The 27,535-nt window shown below is 38.4% G+C and overlaps 1 protein-coding gene across 3 annotated transcripts in view; it reads left to right on the forward strand.

Annotated features, from left to right (window-relative positions):
* Positions 1–22,802, forward strand: part of LANCL1 (LanC like glutathione S-transferase 1) — a 44,145-nt gene extending 21,343 nt beyond the window's left edge. For all 3 annotated transcript variants that reach the window (XM_022567588.2, XM_089916424.1, XM_022567589.3), the window contains 7 exons: positions 3,640–3,847; positions 12,555–12,690; positions 13,239–13,385; positions 15,671–15,853; positions 17,760–17,936; positions 19,022–19,094; positions 19,705–22,802. In XM_022567588.2, coding sequence (XP_022423296.2) covers positions 3,640–3,847; positions 12,555–12,690; positions 13,239–13,385; positions 15,671–15,853; positions 17,760–17,936; positions 19,022–19,094; positions 19,705–19,781 — 1,001 coding nt within the window. In that variant the 3' untranslated portion in view covers positions 19,782–22,802. The remainder of the gene's footprint in view (positions 1–3,639; positions 3,848–12,554; positions 12,691–13,238; positions 13,386–15,670; positions 15,854–17,759; positions 17,937–19,021; positions 19,095–19,704) is intronic.
* Positions 22,803–27,535: the final 4,733 nt, after the last annotated feature.

Genomic DNA, 27,535 nt, shown 5'->3' on the forward strand with positions numbered 1-27,535 from the left:
CTGCTGCTCAAATTTAAGCCCAAGAATATTCTTGATTAAGTAACATATTCTGTGATTAAAGAAAAAAAACATTAAAAAGTTTAAACTCCGTTCATCATCCTGTATTGAGCCTCATGACCAGTTTTGATGGTTGTTATCCTAGAAGCCAGTAAGAAACATTCTTTCTCATTATATTAAATGTCCTTTAGGGACTGGAATCGTATTTGGAGATGAGTTTACGAATGGATACAACTGTAATCTTCCCTCCCAAACCTGGCCCTCCCCTAGAGGTGTTTGCCATCTCAGAGGATGGCACCATTGCCCATCTAGCTGTTGAAGTTAGGCATCTGGGAGTCATCTTGATATTTCCCTCTCAGTCGTTCCCCACCAGGTTCTGTTGACTTTTACCTTCCAAGACAAGTATCTTTCCAGTTCAGTCTCACGTCATCTCTGCTGCAGCTACTCTTGTCTCTCGCTTGTGCTCCTGAACTATCCTCCTGAAATTGCTCCTCCTGCATCCACTGTGCCATATACTCTTTTCAAACCCTACAGTTCAATTACGGTGAACTTTTAAAAACACAAATTTAATTATGCTCTTGAATGGTGCTTTTCAAATAAAACCCATAATCCTGAGCTGGTTTACAAGACCCTATGTGGTCTACCTTCACAGCCTACCTCCCCAGCTTTGAAGAGAGCTGTATTCTTTAGGAGTAGGCTTACTAGCATAAGGGGAATGCACCTAAAATAACAGTGGCTTTAACACAACAGAATTTCTGTCTTGTGTAAGGCAATCAGTGTGTGGCAGCTTCACAGTCCTTCGGGTTCTAAGCTTCTTTGATCTTGATGCTTTACCATCCTCATCACAGAGCTGCCACATCATGGTCTAAAATGGCTGCCCCAGCTACACCATCACATCTGCATTCCAGCCAGGAAGGAAGAAATGGCAGGTCCCCTCCCTTCAAGAACATTTTCTGAATTTACCCCCATTATTCCCACTGTGTCTTATTGGTCAGAACTTATCCATGCACATGGCCATACCCATCTGCAAAGGAGACTGTTCTGGGCCGCCATGTGCCTAGCTGAAATCCAGGGCAGTATTGTTTAGAGAAGAGGGAGGGAGATTTGGGGGGACCACTTAGCAGTGTCTATTATAAGAGCTAAATCCTTATCTTCCAGAGTGGGATGTGAATCAAAAATAACTGATAAAGAAAAATCAAGAGAAAGTACATAGCATATTATTAGAAATATGGAGGCAGATATTAGAGGAAATAGATAAAATGATTGAAAGTGATTGCTTCTGGGAGACGGGAATAGACTGGGGCAGGAGACTGCAAATGCATATTAAGCCTTATAGTACTGTTTGACTTCTTCCATGAAGAACAAATTTATTTTGAGAAAAATTACATTTTGAAAAGAGTTTTTAAAAGCATGGACTGAGGCCACGGTTGTGGGTACACATAAGGACTGCATGAGTTTACCCTGCAGAGCCCTTGAAGTTGTGTTTTTATTTCCCACCTTGCCAATTATCGCTCAGCCTTCAGTATTTAGGCAAAGGTGTTGTTATATGCGTGAATATTGTCAAAGCTTAGAAGATCATAATAATCAAGTTCAAGATATTTGGTCACAGGCAATTCCCCCATTTTTTCTGTTACTAAATTAGGCCACCTGGGGTATAAAATATTGATGAGGCATTAAATGTCTTTGACTTAGGCATTTTGTCTTATTTTCCTGACCTAGACTGATTTGTAATAGGTTGTCCAGGAGGATTTTTCTGATTGGCAGCAGCACTCCTCACTTGAAACCCTTTTCATCCTTTAGTGTCTTGTAGCAGGGAAGAAGGTAGGCACTGTAAACTACAACCTACAGAAGATTGCTTCATCAAAATATGCAGACACAGAGGCCCAGAATGAAAAGACAGAGAGAAATAGAACCTGAGGTGATGGAAAGCTAATTCTCTGCTGATCAAAAAGAAAAAAAAAAATTTCATCTAAATGAAATATTGTGAGACTTGAGAACTGATTACCTGCTTTCATGAGAAAATTCATCAGACCTTAAAATTGCACACCTTAATGGGTTTTGTTTGTTAAATGTTTAGGCCAAGAGGAATTGTTGATAATAAGAGACAAAGGTCTGAAAAGGAAAACCATCATTGGGCTTGTATTTAATCACTTTTTATTTTCTCAGATCTCAGTCATGTCATTATCTGGCCTCGGTGCCTACATAACTTAACTAGGGGAGTACAGGCAGTGATGGGAGCAGGAGGGCAAAATGAAAGGGTAACAATTTAAACGGACTGCCTGCAGAAGCCTGGTATGGATGGAGATGAAGCCTATTAAGGACCTAATTCTAGAAGAATCTCTTGACATTGATCATTTGTGAAAAGCAGAATTTTTTTTCTTACCCACGTACAGGTTTTGTACACTTATGTCTACAAAGCTTAAGTATTGGTACATCTGATCAGCAGCTTGTAGAATTACTAACACCAAGTCACTTTGAAAGAATAGACAAGGTTATTAACTTTGGCAGAAAATGAAAATTTGGCCTTAATATACATGTGAAATTGAATTGTCTATAGCACAAAGCTTTGGAAATTACCCATGCAAGATAAGAAAACTATCTAAATTTAAAATTGTCCTCAGTACAGTGAAAAGTAATTTTGCAAACTGCATTTTTACTGCATTGAAATCCATAAAGAGATTGGCTCTGTGAATTTAGATTTAGACAGAGGTTCAGTGTCTTCTAAAACTGGTAAATGAGATGGAAAATGTACTTTAAGGGGAGAAATGAGTTTCTGGAAATGTTGCAGGAAGGCAGGCTCCCTACCCCACATCCTTGAGTCTGCCCTGAGACTAGTCAGCTTCAGAAGAAAGGCTCTATCTACTGTGGCAGGCATTTGGAATGAGGACATGCAGACAAGGCCTCAATTACACATAGCAGGCTTCAAGAGTAGGATAAGAAGCAAATCAAGTAAAGCCCAAAGCAAAAGGCATTGGCAGCTTTTCTAGTTAGTATAGTTCCTCAAGTGGCTGGGTCCTTGACAGTGAAAAAAAAAAACTGGGAAACTGAATATATTTTCTTAGATCTCAAATAACTTAATAGTTTTCTTATAATCCCCTGCCTGGAACAATACTGGGATAGAGGATTTGGTTACTCTACCTGTCTTCTCATGCAAAAAATGATCTTCTATATAAAGAAAAATCTAGTTTTTCATTCCCTAGTCTTTGAATTTCTTTAGCTCGTAAGAACAAACATTTCTTGTTTATTATTAATTACATAAATTATTATTTGTAAAATAAATAGGTGATTATTTACCAAAGGTTGATTACCTATCATTTTAACCATCAAAAAGAATACATCAGCACAACAGCCAAGAGTGCAACAAGGATTAATATTAAACTTGGGTTTAGAGTTCTTAGAGTTCCTATTTTAATTTAGAGTTGTAATGATGAGGAAACTGAGAACAAGGAAGTGTCTGCCTACTGTTCTTAGAGCTGCTTAGTAAAAAAGCTGAGTCTAGACTAAGGTCATCTGAACTTCCAGGTAATTTACGTATTTGTTATAGCTTATCAAAAATCAACACCGCTGAGTAGACAGTACACCAGAATAATACAGTCAACTGCTCTCTCCTCATCTGTACATGATTTTCTTTTTGCTTTTCAGGTATTGCTGTGCTTTACTTACACCTCTATGATGTGTTTGGGGACCCTACCTACCTACAGAAGGCACATGACTATGTAAAGCAAAGTCTGAACTGTTTGACCAAGCATTCCATCACCTTCCTTTGTGGGGATGGGGGTCCCCTGGCAGTGGCTGCTGTGGTGCATCACAAGATGAACAATGAGAAGCGGGCAGAAGACTGCATCACCCGGTAATCATGTTTCTTTCTGAGAATTGTTATCAAAACATTATGCCTTAATTCTGTGTGTGTTAGCAAAAGAACACTTTATTGAATTTACTTTTCTCTCAGCAGTAAACCTTACTGCTGTCATTTGATCAATCACATTATTCCTGAGTTGTAGTTAAGGAACAACCATTATAATCCTTGTTTTATTGCAAGGTATAATGACACTGGGCTTCCCTGGTGGCGCAGTGGTTAAGAATTCGCCTGCCAAGGCCGGGGACACGGGTTTGAGCCCTGGTCCGGGAAGATCCCACATGCTGAGGAGCAACTAAGCCCATGTGCCACAACTACTGAGCCTGCGCTCTAGAGCCCACAAGCCACAACTACTGAAGCCCGCACGCCCTAGAGCCCGTGCTCCGCAACAGAAGAAGCCCGCACACTGCAACCAAGAGTAGTCCCCACTCGCCACAACTAGAGAAAACCCACGTGCAGCAAGGAATACCCAACGCAGCCAAAAAAATAAATAGATTAAATTAATTAAAAAATTTTAAAAAAAAAGATATAATGACACTGAAATGTTCCAGATCAAACATCAGTTCCTTAGCATAAATGAGATCAAAAGCCTAATCATGTGATTACTAATCCAAGGTGCTATCCAGGATCAATAATTTGAAGAAACATGGTGCACGTGCTGCAGTGGGCTGAGAGAGGCCTCCGAAGGGAACAGAGTCAAAACTGCTTTGCTTACAGGCAAATGACATGCAAATCCAGATTTTCATTTTTAATGTAAATCAGGGCAACCCACTAGAATTTTGTGAATCATGAAGAATTATGAAACTTTTGTACAAATAAACTACAGTTTTTGCTTTAGTAGAATTTACTGAACGCTCTTTCAGAATTCTACTAAGAAATCTGGCTGCCATGCAACTCTTCATGCCGTGCTGTTAGGCTCCCCATAAGTATGCTAACATGCAGACAGTTGCAATTACAGCAGAGATTTCTTTGTTTTGTTGTTTAATAGACTTGACTTTTTAGAGCAGTTTTCAATTCACAGCAAAATTGAGAGGAAGGTACAGAGATTTCCCATACACCCCCTGACCCACACATGCATAGCCTCCCCTGTTATCAACATCCTCCACCAGAGTACACTTGCTGCAATCGATAAACCTGCATTGACACATCATAATCACCCAAAGTCTGTAGTTCACTCTTGGCATTGTACATTTCATGGGTTTGGATAAATGTGTAATGACATGTATCCAACATTATAGTATCATACAGAGTAGTTTCACTGCCCTAAAAATCTTCTGCGCTCTGCCTATTAATCCCTTCTCTCTTCTTCCTAACCCCTAGCAACTATTGGTCTTTTTACTGTCTCCACAGTTTTGCCTTTTCCAGAATGTCACAGAGTTGGAATCGTATAGTATGTAGCCTTTTCAGATTGGCTTCTTTCACTTAGTAATATGCATTTAGATTTCTCCATGGCTTTTCATGGCTTGATAGCTCTTTTTTTTTTTTTTAGAGCTGAACAATATTCCATTGTCTGGATGTACCACAGTTTATGTATTCATTCACCTACTGAAGGACACCTTAGTTTCTTCCAAGTTTCGGCAATTATAAACAAAGCTGTTAAAAACATCCATTTGCAGGTTTTTGTGTGGACATAAGTTTCCAGCTCTTTCTGGTAAATACCAAGGAGCATGATTGCTGGATTGTATGGTAAGACTATGTTTAGTTTTAGGAGAAACTTACAAACTGTCTTCAAAAGTGGCTGTGCTATTTTGCATTCCCAGCAGCAGTGAATGAGAGTTCCTGTTGCTCCACATCTTTGTCAGCATTTGGTGTTGTCAGTGTTCCAGATTTTGGCCATTTTAATAGATGTGTACTCGTATCTCATTGTCAGCTTAATTTGCATTTCTCTGATGACATATGTCTCGGGGCATCTTTTCATATACTTATTTGCCATTTGTATATCTTCTTTGGTGAAGTGTCTGTTAAAGTTTAGCCCATTTTTTAAGTGGGTCTGGCAACATTTTAATTAGTGATCATCTCTGAGTTGACCATGGTTTTTGATTCCCACTATTCATTCTTATAAATTACTGTTAGAATAGCATTATCATTTCTGATTTTATTTGTTGAGGATCCCTCAGCTTTAGAGGTTCACAAGCAAGTCTCATTCAATGAATCACTCTTAACTTTCATAAAAATAAATTGTAGTGGCCTTTATAGTCTATTATTATAATGCCAGCCTCTCTCAAAATATGTACAGCCAAATAGTAATAGTTTGGTATGTGAAGAATGTTAATAGGTATTAAATGAAAACAAGAGTTGTGTATTCAGACACAGTGGGAAAACACTAATTAAACAAAGTTACATATGTGCCTTTACTGACTGCTCAGAGTGTTCAGTAGCCTTTATACTTGGGGGAAACCCAGGGGACTCTAGGGAACAGAATTTGCCACGCTTGTCATGTAGGCAGCCCTTTTTCCTCAGGACATCTTCAGGCCTGTGGTTCTAACACTCTTTGGGGAATAATACCATATCTTAATACTGGTTTATTATAAAACACTCTTAAGAGAGTAAACTAAAATTTCTTTTTTTTTTGATACCTTGCTATTGAAGGTGTTTTTCTTATTTATATCTTTTTTATTACATTTCAACAGTATTTTATTTACAGACTTGCTAAGGTTAAAAATATAAAATGTAGATATATGATAGGAAATAGCCTGTTTGTGGATGCAGATTTAATTTTTTAGATTTCTAGAGTTCATGGCAGACCAGAAAGAAAAAAAGAATTATTTGTAAATTACTTTCACATCTCCTCCCTTTTAAGGGAAAAATTTCTAAGTCTTTTCAGTTCAGCTTCAGGAAATCCAACATTACTTGATGTCATCAATTATTTAATAAACCTACTTACTTGTTTTACTTTCTACCTCACCTTTTTCCTCACATCACACAGCCCTTTTATATCACAGACACTCATATTCTCCGTGTGGTGTCTGTGTTGTGCTCTACTGCCAGCATAGTATTTCATCTTACCATTCCTGTATTTGCTTAATATAGTGGTCTTTCAGAATCATAATCTTGAGTTTTAGAAACCAAAAGGACCTTTGGGATTAATGAAAGTCTAATCCTTAGACAAACTGAAATCCAAAGAAATCAGTTTCCCTAGGGTAGGGGTTCTTCGCTTTGGAATTTTGAGAATCTTAGGGCTTCCAGAGGTATATAGAAAACCCCCAAACTGCATTCAACATGGAGGGAACATTTATTACACTTTTCTTGGAGGGGTCTGTGACTCCCCAAAAGGAGTGTGTGTGCATGTGTGTGCGATCATGTTCAAATTGTCCTGCAGTTGTCTGAAGCAAGTGTTGGGGAAGATAATAAATAGCACTAGTTCTTCCTACTGCTTGATTTATACTGTCTGTTTTCTCCCTTCATTCTATATAGAGATAGCTGGTGTCACTACACAAATAAAGAGCATTGCCTGTTTTGTGCCCAGTTAAGTGACTCCAGCATATAGCGTGCTTTTGGGCCAGCACTTAGAGTGATGAAGCACTTTGGCTTTCTGGTCAGAAAATGTTATACCCTGTCTCTTTTGTAGTGTGATGAGTAAGAAAAGGACTTCTTTTTAAAAAGTTACAAACTTTTGATGACAAAAGGCAAAAACTCTCCCAGTAACACCCTGGGGAAATATTGCTAGGAGTGGAACAGAATTATCCTGTTTTTATATGTCTTCTTTCTTCCTTCAGTGACTTGCCTCTTCTAAAGATCAGTTGCTATTAATATCAACATAGCAAAACAAATAAATGGAGCTGCAATGATACGGGTTTGAGAGTTTCTGAAAACATAAAATAACCATTTGATTGATAAATGCTGTCATTTCTTCATTTTATCTTAAGAATATAGCATGTAAAACATGGATTTCAAGTCCTGCTTTTAGTAATTGTCAGATCCAACTAATAAGTTTTATTTTTTTAGGGAACGTACCAACAGTTTTTTTCCTTTGTCTTTCTCTTTCTGACTTTGTTTTTAACGTTTATTGAAATACGGTTGATTTACAATATTGTGTTTCAGGTGTACAATAAAGTGATTCAGTTATATATATATAATATATATATATTCTTTTTTAGAATCTTTTCTGTTACAGGTTATTATAAGATATTGAGTACAGTTCCCTGTGCTACCTAGTAGGTCCTTGTTGATTATCTATTTTATATGTAGTAGGGTGTATATTTTAATCCCAAACTCCTTATTAATCCCTCCCCCCACCCTTTCCCCTTTGGTAACCATAAGTTTGTTTTCTCTGTCTGTGAGACTGTTTCTGTTTTGTAAATAAGTTCATTTTATCATTTTTTAAAATTCCATATATAAATGATATATGATATTTGTCCTTCTCTGTCTGACTTACTTCATTTATAATAATAATCTCTAGGTCCAGCCATGTTGCTGCAAATGGCATTATTTCATTCTTTTTTATGGCTGAGTAGTATTCCATTGTGTATATACACCACATCTTCTTTATCCATTCATCTGTCACTGGACTCTTAGGTTGCTTGGTTGCTTCCATGTCTTGGCTATTGTAAATAGTGCACTATGAACACTGGGTTAGATACATGCAACTAATGAGTTTTAATGAATTTAAATCCAGAAAAAATGGAATACTTCCTTCTTAAGTATTATTATAATGAGATGCACTGAACAATACTTTATTTTCGAGTATTTGAAAGGTACCTGCTATCAACTTCCCGGATGCAAATGTGTTTGGTTGCAAAATAATTGGTATGCTAATTATATATCGCCACCTAGTGGTAATGCAGGTCATAGCATTGGCAAATAAAGGAATGGTGTTTTCTAATTCAGTGGTTCAAACACATTTTATTTAGGTGAGAACATCATTGGAGTTAATGCAATATGCAATAATTGTTTTTAGTAACTCCCATAGAGCAGTGTTTGTTTAAAAAATTGATAGTCATTTCCCTCTTTGAATAGTTCTTTCAATACCCTTTACAAAAATCAAGAGTGCTTTTCTATCTCTAAATTCTATACAGTTTGATACATTTATATTAAAACTCGATAATAAATTCTTATGAAAACTCTGAGATGTTCATTCTGTTTACTACAACAGTTAAGTTTGTATCTAGTAACAGATTTTATTAAGTTCTCAACATTACCGAGCTGCCAGTTCTGGTGTGAGAAAAAAATAGAATTTTTCTTAATAAATGTTATTAAGTTATTTAAAAATATTAGGGGTATTGTTTGTGTGTGTGTGTGTGTAGTATTGAAGTAGAAAAAAATGGTCCATAACCACCCAGATAACTCTGTTGGCACTGGGGGGAAAAAAAGTCAATCAAGGTATTACAAATTGAAAGCAACCTCTGACCACTGTGTCCCTATTCCTAACATAAACACTGTTCCACTGTGAGTTAAATGCCTGTGTTTGTAATAGAGAAAAATGCATGAGCCAACATTTGCATATTTAACCAATTTGATTGAGATGCCTCCATTTGTTGAGATATAATATGGACAAATTTAACTTTGTCAGCAACTGCAACCAGCCAAGCTTTTTCAAACCCCTCTTTCCTGTTGGGGAGTAAGTTCCCTTAAGGATGCTTTCATAACTTTTTCTCAGTCATTGTTTCATAACTGTAAGCCCTTTTTACTCACTAAAATCATCTCATTCTGCTTATTTAAACATGTCTTCTTCATTTTTAAGCCTAAGTGTTCCCCTCCCACCACAGGCTCGTGGAAGTGGGGAGGGAGGGGTTGGGAGAGGAGGATTGTTTTCTCTTTCACAAGTACCTTCCTTTCAGAGTTAGGACTCTACCTACTGATGTATAGCCTGGTGGTAGCAATTGTTAGGTTTTTGTTTTCTTGTTTGTAGATATTGGTTGCCTCCAGAGATTAGAGGTAGGGGCTATATACCCTCTCAGCTATCACCTTACCACTGAGTAAATGAAGGCACAGGCAGTTAACCAAACTCTACCAAATGTACAAACATTTATTAGGAAGAACACACACACACACACACACACACACACACACACGATTGGTCCTCTGCCCTGTTCTTGTGGCTCAGAGAAAGCCACATCATCCTTTGACCCTTCTTAGATCTTACTCATCAAATGGTGCTAGAGCCCGTACCATCTCCCAGATGTCCCACCCATCTTCACCACTCATTCCACCAATGAAATCCATTTTCTAACATTCCTTACTACACTTATTATCAAATCCTCTGGTGTAAATTTTGATAAAGTTATTTGAAGTGCCAAGTCTCTCTGAATGTTGATTCCTTACTAGAATATTTCAGATATAACCAGTCACTCCAGGGATATGATTTTTGATACTTCAAATGCTTATTAACCATTCTTAGTATATAAACTTAAATAATATACATACACAGGCATCGTTTATACGTAACTACTTTAAAAATACATTTTTAAATCAGAAGGGACCATTCATTTTATAGATGAGAAATTTAAAGTATAGAGATTAAATAGCATGTTTAGTGTCATAAACTACCCGGTGACAAGGTCATTTTTTTGGTAAGGCTAATGTCCTCTCATTACTACTCTTTTCCAGAAATTCCCTGACTCTACCCCCCCATACTTTTATAGTATACCAATATCATTTTGTCCAGTTTCACAAAAAATTAAATTGTTTTAATAATTTAAATGGTCTCATATTGAATTTATAGAATAATTGAAGGATAACTGGGATGTGCTTTCAAAATTTCATGAAAAATGTATGTGATGAAAAATGTAGAATAGCAAGGACATTTTCCCTACCTATCATATTTCCTGCCCCACCCCCGACCAAAAAAAAAAAAAGGTTCATTCTGAGTTCAGACTGCAAGTACAGTTGCATCCTTGAGCTCTTATCCCTCTGTGAGCTCCACCTACTTTCTGGTTCCCTGGTACTTCCCTTGTTGGTTCTCTGGATAGAAATCTGAGGCTTTGGTTATCCTACTCAGGCACATACTTCCCATGAATGTGCCTGCATCTTGGGAGTCAAGTGATGGGGAGGCTAGAAGGAGAAGTGAGGCAATGGGCCTTCCCTCACCCCCTCACCCCTGGGACCACAGCCCCTCCAGTCAATGAGGACAGGTCCCTCCCTCAGAGTTTTGGCTCCTGTTGCCTTGGCTTCTGCTGCCACCATGAGATTGCTTGTGGCCTAGGGAGTGAAAGAACAGAAAAATGCAAATAAAGAAAAAATGAGGTGTTTTACCCACTCTCTCTGATATTTAGAGTTCCCCTTCCTGGTCTTTCTTGAGATAAAACTAAAGGGCTGGGGCTTCCCTGGTGGCGCAGTGGTTGAGAGTCCGCCTGCCGATGCAGGGGACACGGGTTTGTGCCCCGGTCTGGGAAGATCCCACATGCCACGGAGCGGCTGGGCCCGTGAGCCATGGCCACTGAGCCTGCGCGCCCGGAGCCTGTGCTCCACAACAGGAGAGGCCACAGCAGTGAGAGGCCTCTCTGCGTACCGCAAAAAAAAAAAACCTAAAGGGCTCTTTCCGGGACTGTCTCTGTCAGCACTTTCATGCCCACTTCCAGGTTTCAGGCGGCACTGAGTTCAGGCCAGGGAAATACCAGAGGGGAAAATGTGGTAAACTCACCACTGATTTGGCAGTACTTCAGATTCTGGTCATCCCCATTCTGCCAGCTACTGGTTAGTTTTCAGGGTTCTCAGTAGCAGCTTCACACATTCTCTCTAGGTTTTGGAGCTACATATACTGACTGGGAGAGGCAGGTTGGCATATGCTTAGTTACTCCACCTGACCTGGAACCAGAACCGAAAACAACTTTTTTTTTTTGAGAAGTTTACCTGAGTCTATCAATAGGGAGCTAATAAATTATAATACATTCATTCAGTGGAATACTGTACAACTGTGATAAAGAATGAGATCACTCTGTATGTAATGCTAAGGAATGGTTGTCGAGATGTATTGTTAAATAACAAAGCCACAAAACACTTGGGGAAATATGTTTATAAATAAGTATATGTATTCGTATATGTGCATACAATAGTTCTAGGAATATACAAGATACTGGTAATCATGGTTATTTCCAAAGAGAAGGAGTAATAGCTGGGAGACCGACTGATCCCTTTGTGCTGTCGGTATGTGCTACCGTTTGTGGTAACTCAGGCTGCTATACAAACACTTCAGCTAGGCCAGATGACACATTTAAGAAATAACTCAAGCAAGGAGATAACTGGGGTGCAGCAGGCATTTCATTTTATGGAAATAGGCCCTTTGAGTGTTGCCTTAGTCCTTTCCTCAGACTGTTATAGTAGCCAGTAGGTCTTGGCTTCTCTGACCCCAACTGCTGGTCTCAGAGCATGCCACCATGAGGGGCTAGGGAGGCTGCAGGTGGTCCCAGCCACACTCATGTATTCCTTCATTCTTTGGACTTCTTGTCAGTTCCATTGTGGGCTGAAGAAAAGAAATGTAGTTGATGGTTCATCTTTGAACCCTGATTATTACCCTTTGTGGTCTGGCCCAGCCCTCTTAGTATTTAAAGTATAACAATATATAGGTTATAATATGTAAGTATATTTAAATATTTATATTTTATATATTTTATTATATATTTAAAATAATATAATAATTCCATATATGTGTATATATATAACTATATATATATTTGTGTGTGTTGTTTTAAACATATCATTTTTTAAGTATATATCTCTGCCTGGTCCCTTTTACATTATCTTAAGCATGTATTTTTATTCCCAGGCTAATTCACCTAAATAAGATTGATCCCCATGCTCCAAATGAAATGCTCTATGGACGAATGGGCTACATCTGTGCTCTTCTCTTTGTGAATAAGAACTTTGGAGTGGAAAAGATTCCTCAAAGCCATATTCAGCAGGTACCGCGTTTTTGTGCTTTTTGGAGTCTTTTTAGGATCCCACCTACTATCTGCCTAAACTATTGGTTTTGTTTCCCTGGTTGGCACATCCCAGGTAGCTGGAAGGTAAGGTGTATCTTAACCTCTGAAGGTCAGGCATGATCAGAGAACCAGCAGCTTCACTTGGAGTGCTGTTGGAAACTGTATAGAGAGTGACTTGGACTAAGAAGTCCAGCTGCTCCATTTGAGAGTTTAGAGGCCATTCAGAGGAAAATACGGGGCAGATTTCACCTCCAAGGTGCAGGTGTTCCTCTCGTATCTGAAGGAGCTTTGCTTTCCTTTGACAAGTGAATTCTTGTGAGCTGTAGTAGAAAGAGTTCAAAATCTAACAGACTCTCCCTCTTTTAGGCAGAATAATCCCATGTGCTTCTCTGAGTACAGAAGCAAACTGTGCCCGTCCATGGCCATCAGGTGGTGTCGAATTTGCCATGTTCTCCAGTACCTCTTAGCAAAAAGTTCCTTGGCGCCATTCTAATTCTTTCCTTATTTCGGTCAATTTCTCCCTGCAGATTTGTGAAACAGTCTTAACCTCTGGAGAAGACCTAGCTAGAAAGAGAAACTTCACAGGAAAGACTCCACTGTTGTATGAATGGTACCAAGAATATTACGTGGGGGCCGCTCATGGCCTGGCAGGAATTTATTACTACCTGATGCAGGTAAGAGGGGATGATGATGGAGCTAGAATGTGATTCCTGACTGTACTATCTAGGGTGAGAAGACAGGTGCTCCAGCTCTATTTTATCATTCTGCCAACCACTGCATCACTCTCCTGGTAATCACCTGGCCTAGGTAAACAGGGACAGTGCTTGTGAAAGTACATTTAAAGTGTGTAAACATAAAAGCCAGTGTGCTTTGAGATGACTGATTTGTAGGTGAGCACACTTGCCCACCTCATGCTGCTTGTGCAGACTAAAGTGTTTTGACCTATTCTTTTAGATGAAGTGCCTTCTGCTCTGCTCTTCCAGCAGATGCCTTGAATTAGTATTATTCCATACTATAAGGCACAACCCATTGAAACAAATTTCAGGAGTAAGAACAAAATCAGTAGAAAACAAAGGAGAATATGCTGCCTAAAGCTCAGTTAGAGAGCAAAACTAAGGAGCCTTTTCGGTGGATTTTGTGTAATTTACCTGAAAAATAGCTGAATATGCCATGCTCAACGGTTCTTTGGATCTAAAACTATTGGGGGACATCAGCCAAAGCCAAATAGACTAAGGGCAAATAGAGTTTACTGCATCAAGCATAACCTGGAAAGGGAGGTCAGAAGAGGGCTTCTCATGAGAGCATCATTTCCAGGGGCTTGTTTAACTCTCCTTAAGGAGAAATCGGCACTTTGTGTAAGAATAAGAATTCATGGTAAAAGAATATTGAATTTTTAATGATGGTAAAGGTGCCCCCCTCAACTTCCCAAAGTACAATGTGGCATAAAGAAAAGTGTTTCATTGATATGTTCTACCAGAGTGGTTGGATATAAATACCAATAGCTGGTTGAGTAGCTGGCTATAATAATGCAAAATCAACATCAGACCTATCCTCTCCCTATAACTAAACAAGGACAACAAAGCTGAAAAACAGGGTTATTATTGCTTTTCAATGCAGAGTCACTCTTTGAATGTTAGTGGCAGTAGGAGACCAGCTCCTGTATTTATTCTGCACTTCTCAATTCAGAGTTTTATAATTAGGGGTTTTGACAATTCAGACTTAAATTCCTTTACTTTTCTGGCACACTCCCTCGTTGGCTCTCTATTTCCAGAAGTAAATATAGATTCTTGAAAGTTTTCGGGAAAGAAGAAAAACCTTGAAGTTTCAAGGTGAATTAGAATCATACATGTTAATGACTGGATGGCCTCATGACCTTTCTTTGAAGCAGATCATCAGGTGTCTTACCCTCTGCCTCCATGTGTTGGTTGTAGTAAGAAACCTGGAAACCCAAGTATTGAATTTTCCATTTGCACATAATTATCTATTTGAAATGATTTAATTTTTAATCCTAAAAGTACATTCTGGTAGGTGCCTATGTATCAACATAAAACATCATTTTTAGGCCATTTTGGATAACTTCTGCAAGTTTGAGGAGAATCCAGTCATTCAACTCTAGCATTTTAAACTGAGCTTGAACAATATTCTTTGGGTAAAGTGAAATCTAAATGTGCCCTAAAGAACTTCGTTGCGTGTTCGGTATCTGTGAGCGCCTTATGGTCGGTATCTCCTCGTTCCCTGCCGCCTCTGCCTGTGCTTCACAGCACTGCCTCCCTCTCATCCCAGGTACTCGCCCCCTGCCTGGCAAAGACAAGACTGAATTTGTTGTTTAAAGAAGTGTGAGGTGCATTGAATTAAGACCAGGACCAAAAGGAGAAACTAAAAATTGTATCAAAAATGAAGGCTCATATGCCATATGGCAACGAGTCCTATAAATCCATACATTGTTGTATCAAAATAATCCTTCATAAGTATCAGTCCCAAATTTTTTGCAGAAAGGCTTAATCTAGAGTCACACCAATTCGGGATCTAGATCCCAGGTCTCCCAACTTGTTAGCATCCTCTCCTATTGGAAATATCACCTATCACTTCTCTAAATGCAAGTTGTGCCTGGTTTGTCTAATGCATCTCTTTGTGGTCTTTAAAGTGTATTTAAGGTATCAGAACCTTAGAAAACTTCTCATACACTCACATTCTTAAGCATTGGCTTTGGAAAATTATTCATATGTATATAGATAACAATAAATATCGAAAAAAAATACGTACATAAGGCTCCAAGTATTAACTGATAGCCTAATTTTAGTTTGGACCAATAGGTAAAAAAATTGGATGGAATCCAGAACCTCTTAATGACTTTCAGTTCATTTTGGTCATGTTTTCCTTCTTATTCAAAACTCATCCCTGAGCCTTAGGAAGGTCTGTTTGTTTCCGCAGAACTGATAATTCCCTTTCTTGGTTTTAGTCCAGCCTTCAAGTGAGCCATGGGAAGTTACATAGTTTGGTCAAGCCCAGTGTAGACTATGTCTGCCAGCTGAAATTCCCTTCCGGCAATTACCCTCCTTGTGTGGACGATACTCGGGATCTGCTAGTCCACTGGTGCCACGGTTCTCCTGGGGTAATCTACATGCTCATTCAGGCCTATAAGGTACCGTGAATTTTCTCGTTTTTAGAAATAAATTGGAAAACATAATATAAAATTCTATAATTTAAATTAGTTTTCTGTATAATTCTTGAACAATATATAGACAAACCATTTGTTGGACCTAAAATCACTTTGCTGTATGCATTATAATTCATTTTCACAGTATCCATCTGTACCACAGCACACATTATTTCATAGAACAGGGGACTGCTTCACGGACAGGTAGAGGAGCCAAGATTAGCATCAGTGGCAGAGCCAAGATAAATATCCCAGGAGCTCAATTAAAAATAGAAGGAATCTCCTTGGGCATTGCTGGTGGGATGTAAAATGGTAAAGCTACTGTAGAAAGCAGTTTGGCGGTTCCTCAAAAAATGAAACAAAATTAACATATGATCCAGCAATTCCACTCCTAGGTATATATACTCAAAAGAAGTAGAAACAAGGTTTCAAACAGATACTTTTGTACAGCAGTGTTCCATAGCAGCATTATTCACAGTAGCCAAAAAGTAGAAACAATCCAAGTGTCCATCAACAGATGAATGGATGGACAAAATATGGTGTATACATACAATGGAATATTATTTAGCCATAAAAAAGAATTAACTTCTGATCCATACTACAACATGCATGAACCTTGTAAACATTATGCCAAGCGAAGTAAGCCATATCCAAAAGGACAAATACTGTAGGATTCCACTTATATGATGTGATGGTTAACATGAGGTATCTAGAACAGGCAAATTCATAGAGAGTAGAATAAAAGTTACTAGGGGCTGGGAGGGTGAGAATTATTGCTTAATGGGTACGAAGTTTCTGTTTGGAATGTTGAAAAAAATTTGGAAATAGATAATGGTGATGGTTATACAACATTGGGAATGTAATTAATACCACTGAATGGTCCACTTTAAATGATTAAGATGGTAACTTTTATATCTGTATTTTACCATAATTTTAAAAATTCAAATATCACTTCTAAAAAACATGCTATGACAGAGCCATAATCGAAGAAGAAAAGGTTTTTCTTTGAGGGGAAAAAATGGAAGTAAACCAAGATATCTATGTTCATTGGTGCCCGTTCTACAAATTACAAATCTATAGACTCTAAATAGGAACTGGCATCTCATGGTCTAAGTAAGCGTTTAGTATATCAGATTTTGCCTTCAGGAAGTTAAATATAATGCACAAATTTTTAAACTGTCTTATTCTACTTCTCTACTGAAATGAGATATTAAAAATGTCGGGAATTCCCAAGCGGTCCAGTGGTTGGGACTCCATCCTTCCACTCTAGGGGGCACAGGTTCCATCCCTGGTCAGAGAACTAAGATGCCACAAGCCATGCAGTGTGGCCAAAAATAATAATAATAATAATAATAATACTTTTAAACCTTTGATCAAGATATAGGAGGCCACAATAGATTGTTAAGATGTATCTATTTTTCTGAAAAGTATAGTGTTTTATAATCAAATCAGTTTTTGTAATCAATTTGATAAACAGTTTCTTCTCCAGTGTATAAAGAAACTTTCTAGTAGTGAAGGGTATCATTGTTACAGAAAAGACAGTGTTTATTCTTTGGAAATTGACTAATGATAACAGTAAGTTGAAAGTAAGTAAGGCTACTTCACCAATAACATCCGCATACGCAAACATCCATACGTATAAAACTTACACCATGCAGACAAGGTCATGCCCAGTTATGTATTTAAAAACAAAAAAAAAACTAGTGAATTCTTGTAATTTGTCCCCACCGATAAAACACATCTCTCTGTCTCTGTATTCCTACCTTTCTTGCCGAGGCACCTCCCTGTCTCCTCCCTTACCCTGTCTCCCTTTCTCTCCTATCAGGAAGGAAGGTCAGTGGAGGTTTCTTTTCTATCCCTTGTAATAAAACTATGTCCCTTGACTCTGCAGGTGTTCAAAGAGGAACGGTATCTCAATGATGCCTATCAGTGTGCTGATGTGATCTGGCAGTATGGCTTGCTGAAGAAGGGGTACGGGCTGTGCCATGGCGCTGCAGGAAATGCCTACGCCTTCCTGTCGCTGTACAACCTCACGCAGGACGCGAAGTACCTGTACAGGGCCTGTAAGGTAGGAGTCAGAACCGCCAAACAGAACGCACCTTTGCACAGGAGGCTGTAGAAGTGTCTCTAGTTAATCTGATTTAATTCATTTATTTTTTTAAACCATAAGTGTATAGAACAAACACAGTTTAAGAAAAACCTTCAAAAGCTATTCAGTTGGTCATTTGTAGAGATGTGGATGGACCTAGAGAGTGTCATACAGAGTGAAGTAAGTCAGAAAGAGAAAAGCAAATATCATATAATAACGCATATATGTGGAATCTAGAAAAATGGTACAGACGATCGTATTTGCAAGGCAGAAATAGAGACACAGATGTAGAGAACAAATGTATGGGTACCAAGGGGGGAAGGGGTGGGGTGGGAGGAATTGGGAGACTGGGATTGACACATACACATTATTGATACTATGTATAAAATAGACAACTGATGGGAACATGCTGTATAGCACAGGGAAATCTTCCTAATGCACTGTGGTAACCTAAATGGGAGGGAAGTCCAAAAGGGAGGGGATATCTGTATGTGTATGGCTGATTCATTTTGTTGTGCAGTGGAGGCTAACACGACATTGAAAGCAACCATACTCCAATAAAAATTTTTTAAAAAGGAAAAGAAAAGAAAATGAGAGAAGAGGGCATTGGTGGGGCAGTTCTATAAACAGGACTGCCTTAGTTGGTTATTTAGAACTTTGGACTACCCATGTGTCATTAAATGTTTTGCTGTGGAAGAAAAAAATTTTTAATAAAAATTTAAAAAGCTATTCAGTTGAATTAGCTTTTTTTTTTTTTTTTTAACGACATAAATCTACTCAGCTGCATTTGTGGTGGGGTTGGAAGAGTGCTGGGAGATGTAAGGTGGTTTTGTTCCTTTCTTTCTTCTCTGATAACCTTGGAGATGGCTCAGACAGCTCATTAAATTCCTCCCATGCTTCATTCGTACTCTCTTTTAGACCATCCATTTCTCTGCATCAGCCCCTTTCTCTGCCTTGAAGATAGTTTTTGACTTTTCAGAGTAAATGTTAGAGACAATCTCTGTCAACTTTTAGGGGTCTCTAGAAGAAATCACTTCAGTAATTTAACTTGGTCTCATTTTCAGTTCGCTGAATGGTGCTTAGATTATGGAGAACACGGATGCAGAACACCAGACACCCCCTTCTCCCTCTTTGAAGGTATTTTTCACACGTTACTTATTTGCCTGATAATATCAGCATTTGCTTCTCTGCTTAGTAATTAATGTATCTTAATTTGAGTTTTGTCAACAAATTAATTTCATAGTTATTTCTTAAACTGCTTCTTTATTTCCTAATACAATAACTCAGTATTAAAAATCAGTTAGCACACAGACCACCATGGACCCAACAGTAGTAGTTATTATGGTGACTACTGTTTATGGAGCCAGGCACATGCTGGGCATTTTGCAGATGTTATCATAAATCATCGCAGCAAAAATATACATTATTATCCTCATGTCACAGATGAGGTTCCTGAGGCTCAGACAGGTAAATGGGGCCACGGTGAAGGAGCTCACATATGGTAAATGGCAGGGCCATGCCTTGAACTTGTCTGGCTCCGCTTTCCCTCCTGTCTTCCACCTGGGTAAAGGGGCTGAGCCTCTCACTCGTGATCTTGTCTAACGAGCTGCAACATATATAAACAGGTGCCCACTTCGTTTAAATCATTTAAGTTAATATCATAATGTCGTTTATGCTACAAAATGAAGCCAGTCTATAATACATCATCATTTAGTGTAATAACTTGTGCCTCTTTCTTTTCCTTCAGGAATGGCTGGAACAATTTATTTCTTGGCTGACCTCCTAGTGCCCACGAAAGCCAGGTTTCCTGCATTTGAACTGTAAGAGGAAAGTCCCCCCAGTGCAACTCACTGCATGAGCCTTTCTGTATATCATACCTGGGCTAAAGCAACAATAGAGTCAAACTCTGTACTTGATTTAGTTGATTTTTTTTTCAGAATATGTCTTTAATTCAGTTCCTTTTTTATTAGTTACTTTTATTTTAAAATATCCAGGGAAATCTAAATTAACTTCAGTTTATCCTAAAGGGAGGACAGGTGATATATGTACAGTATTTTGAGGGCATATATGCATATATTTCAGAACTTGGAGGCAGTCGTATTCTTACTAAAGCTTATGAATATAACCATCTGCTACAGTTCTAAAAATGTTTAAAAAGAACTAAATGTAGATAAATACATGCTTATCGCTGGATACTGACCTCCACCTCTTCTCTTTAGTATTTTTTTTTTTATGACAGTTTTATGACTTTGCTTTTCTCTAAGTGGTTGATTATGAAAGGGGACAAAAATATAACTATATGCTTCCAGGGCAAAACTTGCAAGAGTTGCCGACTGGGCTAGGGACCTAAACACCCTTTTTCAAATTCACAATGCTTATTTAAACTAGAGATAAACATACTTTCAAATTTGCCTCTTTTTGTTAGTAGAGCATCCAGGCTCTATAATCCAACATCTTTATCGAAAACTTCTGAAATGTGATGGTCATTATATGAAAATTCTGATTTGAAAGTTATTTCAAGATAAGCTAACAAAAAGTTTGTTTTCTCCAAATAAGCTAGTGTGTTTTGGAACTACTTATGTATATTTGTTTCTTCTTTGGGATTAGTGTAAGATCAGGAAATGAGATTTCTGTGTGTAAATATATTATGACCTAGGATTTGAGTCCACCCTTTCTGACTGACCTTCTAAATTTTGATTTGTGTTTTACTTACTTTGCAATGACTATGCTTTATAAAGCGTTGGCTGCTTGGTACAAGCCATAAGATATTTTCCTTCCTATCTATCTAGATGTTGATCTTTTCACTAAATAGTAGAGCATTCTACTTGTTTAAAAAGGGGGGGAGGGCTGCTATATTGCAAAATCGCTAAGCTTTCCATAGAAATGCTGGTTCCTGAGAAGGTATTATCCAGTGATTATTCTTAGAACAAATGGCTTTTGTCCCTTTGCATAGCCTAGGCTTTAACACTCATGCATTTCTGAGCCCTCAGGATGGGGTACTGATAAGGTAGGTGAGGAATCCCTGGTGCTTCAAATTCTGTACAAGTGTTTTGACTCATCAGCTCCCATTCCTCCTCCTTCCATTGCTGACTTTCCCAGGCTTGTTTTGTCTTTTCTATGTATTTTGACTGATTTTGAAACATTTTGCAGCTTTTAAGAAAACAGGCTCTAAGAATTTTTAATGTGCCTATTTCACAGCTTTCTCGGTCACAAAAACATGCTATTTTTATTGGAACTTTGAACCAAATCCCCACTGAGTATATGTTGGTTCCTGTGGATAGCAATCCCCTATTATTTTCCATTTAGCACCAAAATAGCTAATATTATTGGCAATTGCCTGACCCTTTAAAGGCTACTGACAGTAGGATCTAAAACACAGCCCACTGCTCAGTTCCCAGGATTAGCTTATTCCTCTGTGACTCATGCTAGTCAGGGACAACCTTGTGCCTCTCAGATTTTGAAGTGTTGCTGGCAAGCTGTGTGCAAGCTCTGCCTTTCTCGTGAACATTTCACATGAACAGTGTCAGCATCCACAGGAAAGCTAATCTGCCTTGGGATGGGTGTCCAGCTTGAAAGAATAGACCCCGTTTGGTTTAAATGTCTTACTATACTGTACCTGCACTTTTAGCTACTATAGTTACTAACCAAGGGAAAAAGAACAAAACACTTTCTCTTAACCAGAGGAGACTGATCACAGTGCTTCAGCAAACATCTTAATTAATTTAACCCCAGGAAGACATCAAGGCAGGGAGAAGAACATTTTTAATAAGATTCTTATTCCTATTTGGATTGCTGTTTAGCTACTGCCATCCCTTAACAAATTTATCAATGCAAACACAATTCAGTTTTCATTGTTTTCTTTAGCTTTGTAAGTTATTAAACTGGCAGGATTTTATATTTGGCCATTGTTTGTTTTATTTATGTTTAAGAGCTCAGAACGTTTGATAGGATTTTAAACTCGGGCAAAGGCTATAAAACTCAGACTAATACCCTAACACCATGGTAGAAACTGAAATTTTTACACTAGTTTCTTAGTTTTGAAAGGAAGAGGCATCATTTCAGTTCTATTTCTGTTACATCATTTTTCCCTCAGATATTTTTCTTTTTGTTAGAAAACAGAACAAGACGAAAAACTACGCAAAACTGCTTCCCAGAAAACTCAGAAATATCTTTTATCTCCATGTAAAGACTAGGTAGTGAAACCGTAAAACCTTGTCAAGCAGTATTCATTTATCCTGTCGTGTGTTTCTATGAACGTCACGATCAGTTATTTACATCAATCCTATTGGTCCCATCAAGAAGTCAGTCTTTAATCCTTAGAGTCGTTTGACCCTCTTTCATCTTTGATGTCACTTCCAATTATTTGGCATCAAAAGCCTTCATGGTAGGTAGAGTTTTAGGTAAAAGCGGCCGTTTTCTCTCTTATTACAACTTCCCCGCATAACTTGAGAGGTATACTTTGCTCATAAGTCCTCAGGTTAATTGGTGTCTAATCTTATAATGCCCTGCCTTCTCTTGACTGAGTTTGAAATACAAAACGTGAAGAGTAAACATTAATTCATCTACTCCTTTGGCTACTTGAACTCATCTATAATCCTCTGTTATCCATACTCAATTCTGACTTCACTGCTGCTCCCCCTAAATAGGTCAGAGCACCCCACTTCTGTATTGTTAAGCTGTAGAAGAACTGTTTCTCTCCTACAGGTACAAAACAAAGTAGGATATTCAGGGATCCTACGCCAATGTTATATTGCCATTTATTGGAAAGGGCTGGAATTGTATGTATTTCTGTGTTCCGTAAAGGATTTGACTTAACTGGTTCTCAATAAAATTTTATTAGGACCATATATTGTCATGTGCTTCTTGTTTGCTTTGGTTTGAACTGAAGAAATATATTTCTTCAATGGCTTTTTCTTTATGCGCTCATTCCCTAGGGTTTGTCCCTGACTTTTTCTTCTTTGTTGGGTCAAACAAGATTTGAAGTACTTCATGAAGGTAAAAATTTATTCGAGGAAAATATTTAAAAATCTGATCATTATAGAATTAGGAAGCATCTACTAGGCTTCAAGCAAAGCAGTATATCAACCAGCTCATACATATGAGAATCCACTCTGAGGTTAGTAACTAAAGGTCTCATTCTAGAAATCGATTTCCCTGCTGACCAGTTCTGAAAGGAACTTTGACTAGAGGGGGAGATTAAATGGGGCATAATTATAAAGTGTATGTGCAGATGTTGGAAAGGAGTTCTGCTGAGTCACCTGGCATGACTGTACTACTTCTTTTCATGACACAGCTATTTAGTGTCACTTAGCACACCAAAATTTGCCAAATTATAAAATACTTGTTTCCATCCCCATATTACATTTTGTCCCCTGGTACATATGATTAAAATGCCTTTCATTCCCCTTGTCTATGGTTTGAATGACTCACAGTACTAAGGATAAATGCACAGTTATTTTTATTTTGCTCCTTTGAGTAAAGGTATATATGATGGCATCACATCTTTAGATGTGGGCAAGGGGGTGTGGAGAGGACAGTGCTTTGTAGAGGCCACCCAGAAACTCCAAAGTGATGCTTGGAGCGTTCCCCCTAACTCTCCACAAGATTACATTTCAATTGGTAAGGACAGCTAGCTCTGTTCTCAGGTTTACCATTCCCTGGCTCATCTTCTACCAGAAGAAAAATAATGACAAGCACTTTAAGTTGCACCACAGTTGTAACCTCATGAGCAAACAAAACTTGAAGAAGTAATTGATCTCCTGCGACTTACCAATAGTAGTTTATTTTTTCCTAAACTTTGCATTAGAAAAGGCCTTTGCCTCCCTGCTTCTCATACTCTCTGAATAGAATAATAATTGTTGTGTCATTTCTTCTTTCCCAAGACAGTTCCCACTGTGGATTCAGTGGCATTATAAAGCCTCATGTATTCTCTACTCTTATAAGCATCATTTAAAGTGAGAAAAATCTACAAGTCAGTCCCCTGATAATTTGCTTTCGCATTGTGTTTCCCATTCAAATTCACCCTCTTACTTCTGAAGCTGAGGGTCAATTAACAAGGCAAGAGAACACTGGGCTTTTTTACAGTGGAGAGCATGTTGGCTTCATTGGTCCCATTATGTAAGCTTTCCAAACACTATTTTCTAGAAGCCGTGTGCTAGCGCATCCTCTGGGACTTACTTGACAGTTCTGTGAGTAATGAAAGCAAGCAGCAAACACAGTAAGCCAAGAGGTGAAATAACGAGGACAGATGAATGGATGGTAGCAGGACTGCTGCTGATAGTCAACCAGTTTAATTTCACATTTCTACACTATGTTAACTCTTCATCCACATGCAAATTACAACCATGGTGACGTTACATCTGCAGCTAACGTTCTGTGAGGCACTTAAGTCATTATGCAGGGAAAGGCAGGACTCTTGATAAATCAGTTTATAAAGCAGTGTCACAGTTACCTAATTTCTCTTCTCTAATGGAGCTGGGATATTGAGAAAGGTATTTGCAACCGGAAAAACCCTGATACGGCTCACGGTGAAAGTTGATGGTTAATATTGATTGTTCTCTGAGGATGTGGCATTCAGGAATTAACATCACCCCCTTGCTGGTATTATAATCCGAAGTGCTGGCACTGTTTATATGCTGCAGACATGCCATTTTATTTAATAATGCCATGAGCAATGCTTTAAAACCATTTTATCCCCCAAATTCAATGAATGTGTATGTTGCATGCGAGACGCCTGGCAGGGGATTCTGTGTGCATAAGATATACATCCCCACTCTGACAGCTCAGAGTCTGGTGAAGAAGACAGGTAAAGAGACAAGCAATTACAAGGAAATGTTTTCTAATATTCCTGTTAACTCCCCAGTTAACTCCCCAGCTAGTCTTTCCCTTGTTCCACAAATTTCAAGTACATCCAAGTCTCTCCTGTGACCCATGTTTTCTGGCTGTATTTGTAGATACTGGAGTTCAGTACTCCTTCAGAGAGAAGGCACTTAAAAGCCACTCAGGCAGTGCAGAAGCACTCAAGAGTTCTTTCATGTGGACCACCTTGGTGACGAGCAAGGCGGAGGGAAATCTGAGAACAAAAAGTCACTTGCCCCCAAAATTACTTGCGCTTAGTTGAACGACTTCTCAAAAACTCCCAGCATTAGGTTAGTTAATGATTTAGGTTAAATCCATTTCCTTTAGGAATCCTGTAAAAATGCAAACATTTTTGAATAGATAGTTCATCCATCTGTGATATATCGCACCTTCATAAATGGTTCACGGCCTACATAGCAATTAACTTGAAGAACTTTAATCCAAACAATGTTAATTGTACTGCTAGAATATGATAGGTACATCATTTAGCTAGGATTAGGAAGATAAGGTGATGCATGCTTTCAACCAAAGACTCAAAAGACTGTTGAAATCGGGAGATAAATATAAACAAGTGATTGCAATGAGATTCGGAACCTCATCAGGACTGGCTTTTAGTGAGTAATCAAAGGGGGAAGATAGTGTGTGAGAGTCACATAAACTTGTTTAAAGAAAGACTGCGGTCAGGGCTTCACCACCATCTATGCATACAATCATTAGGAATCTTGTTAAAATGATTCTAAAATGCCAGTGTGATGGGACCTAGGAGTCTGCATTTCTGACAAGCTCCCAGACGATGCCCATGCTGCTGGCCACAGAGCCTTTGAGTACCACGGGACTAGATAATGCACCATGGAATCCCGACTCAGTACAGAAGAAGGAAGTAAATTCAGGAGCTGGCTAATGAGTTGAGAGAACTGACGTTTGTGATCAAAGAGCACATGCACTAGTAGCAAGAGCATGAAAGAGCTGGAATGATTGGAGTCTGATTTCTGATGTGACACGATTCCAAATAATGTCAAGGCAAAGAGTACAGTCTTGAGGTGATCAATTTTCTGTGATGGTGACTGTAGCAAGTGAAAGAAATGGACTTGGAACAAATATGTGTTTATAATTTTAATGGAAAAATTGCCAAGGATTTGGAATCTTTCAATCCAAAGAGTCATAACCTTCTGGTAATATGAGAATCATGTGGAAGATAATCTAGACTAAATAATTAATTTGAGTCATCTGGAATCAATGCTTGTATGAGGAAAATTAGACCCTTCTGCCCTTGTTTAGAATTTAGAAGGAGCCATGATTAGTCAGTCAACTGTTAAAGGTGTTTGAATAGAAAAGCAGATCAATCACACTCCTTTCTCCATTTTTTTTTCTTAGCATGTTCTGAGTATTAAGTGTACACCAGAGGTGTCATTTACCCTTACTTGCCATCATCTGTCATTTGCCATGTTTCCTAAATGAGAATTTCATAAAGTGATGTGGGTCTATAGTGCCACAGAGGTCATCTATACAGGGATACTTCAGTGCATAAGAACAGGGCTCAACCAGGAAGCTTAGAAACGTCATTAGAAACAGGAAAAACCCATTAGTTCTCAACTCCTAAACTGAAAGGCTTATACAAGTGAGTCTGGTCAGATACTCTTGTTCACATAATCGTATTCCCTGCATGTTCTATACCAGGAATTGATCCAAGATTAGATGACTCACATAACCAATGCATTTTCTACCACTTATTTCAGTGAATGGATAGCATGTTTTATTTTATGTTTCACCGGTTCTCACCTGCCCAGTTAAAAATGTTTCATTCACACATAACCAATGCATTTTCTACCACTTATTTCAGTGAATGGACAGCATGTTTTATCTTTCACCAGTTCTCACCTGCCCAGTTAAAAATTAGTTTCATTCACACATTACTGAAGTATGTTAAAAGAACCTCTGTAGTTCTGGCTTTGATGGTCTTTTCTTCCATTTCCTTGAAAAAGCCAAATTTATCATCTTTCTACCTGTCATTTCTTCAAGTTGACACTTCTGCTGAGTTTCCTAATTCAGTTAATGATGCTACTAACTACCAGGGTGCTCAAGTCAAAAAGTGTGAATTAACATTCTCAGACTGTTGGTTTCCAAAGTGCAGTCTCTGGGCCAGCAATGTTAATTAGCATAACCTGGAACTTGTTAGAAATGCAAATTCTAGGACCCAACAAAGACCAACTAAGTCAGATATGCTGGTATAGAAAGCAATCTGCTTTAACAACCCCAGGTGATTCTGATCACAGTCAAGTTTGAGAAAAATTAAATTTAAAAATAATGAGGTTAACATTATACTGTAGACATTTAATTTAAAATTTAGTGGTTTCAGTTTTCTGTTTTCTTGTATTTTAGAACACACACACCTATCTGTAGGCCCATGAAAAATACCTAGGCCCAAAGGCACTGTGTTATTACCTAATGGGCAAAATGATACTGCTCTGGTTGATCCCCTCCACAAAGATGTTCTTGGAACAAACAAACCCCATGATTGTCCTGCTGCTGAAAGAGGAAGCCCTCTGGATAGAATACTTTCTGAAATAACCTGTTTAGATATATGTCTTCCCCCACCAGACCCTCCACTCCTTGCAAAGGGCCCTGTCCAAGTACTGAACCCACTGTGCATATAAAGAGGGTGACACATAGAGGGCACTCAGAAAGTGCGTGTTTACTAAACTGAATATGGCTCGACCAGC

Source organism: Delphinapterus leucas, chromosome 8 (assembly GCF_059928025.1).
Source record: "Delphinapterus leucas isolate spDelLeu-1000000601 "Yukka" chromosome 8, BTC_Dleu_Yukka2, whole genome shotgun sequence".
NCBI lineage: Eukaryota > Metazoa > Chordata > Mammalia > Artiodactyla > Monodontidae > Delphinapterus > Delphinapterus leucas.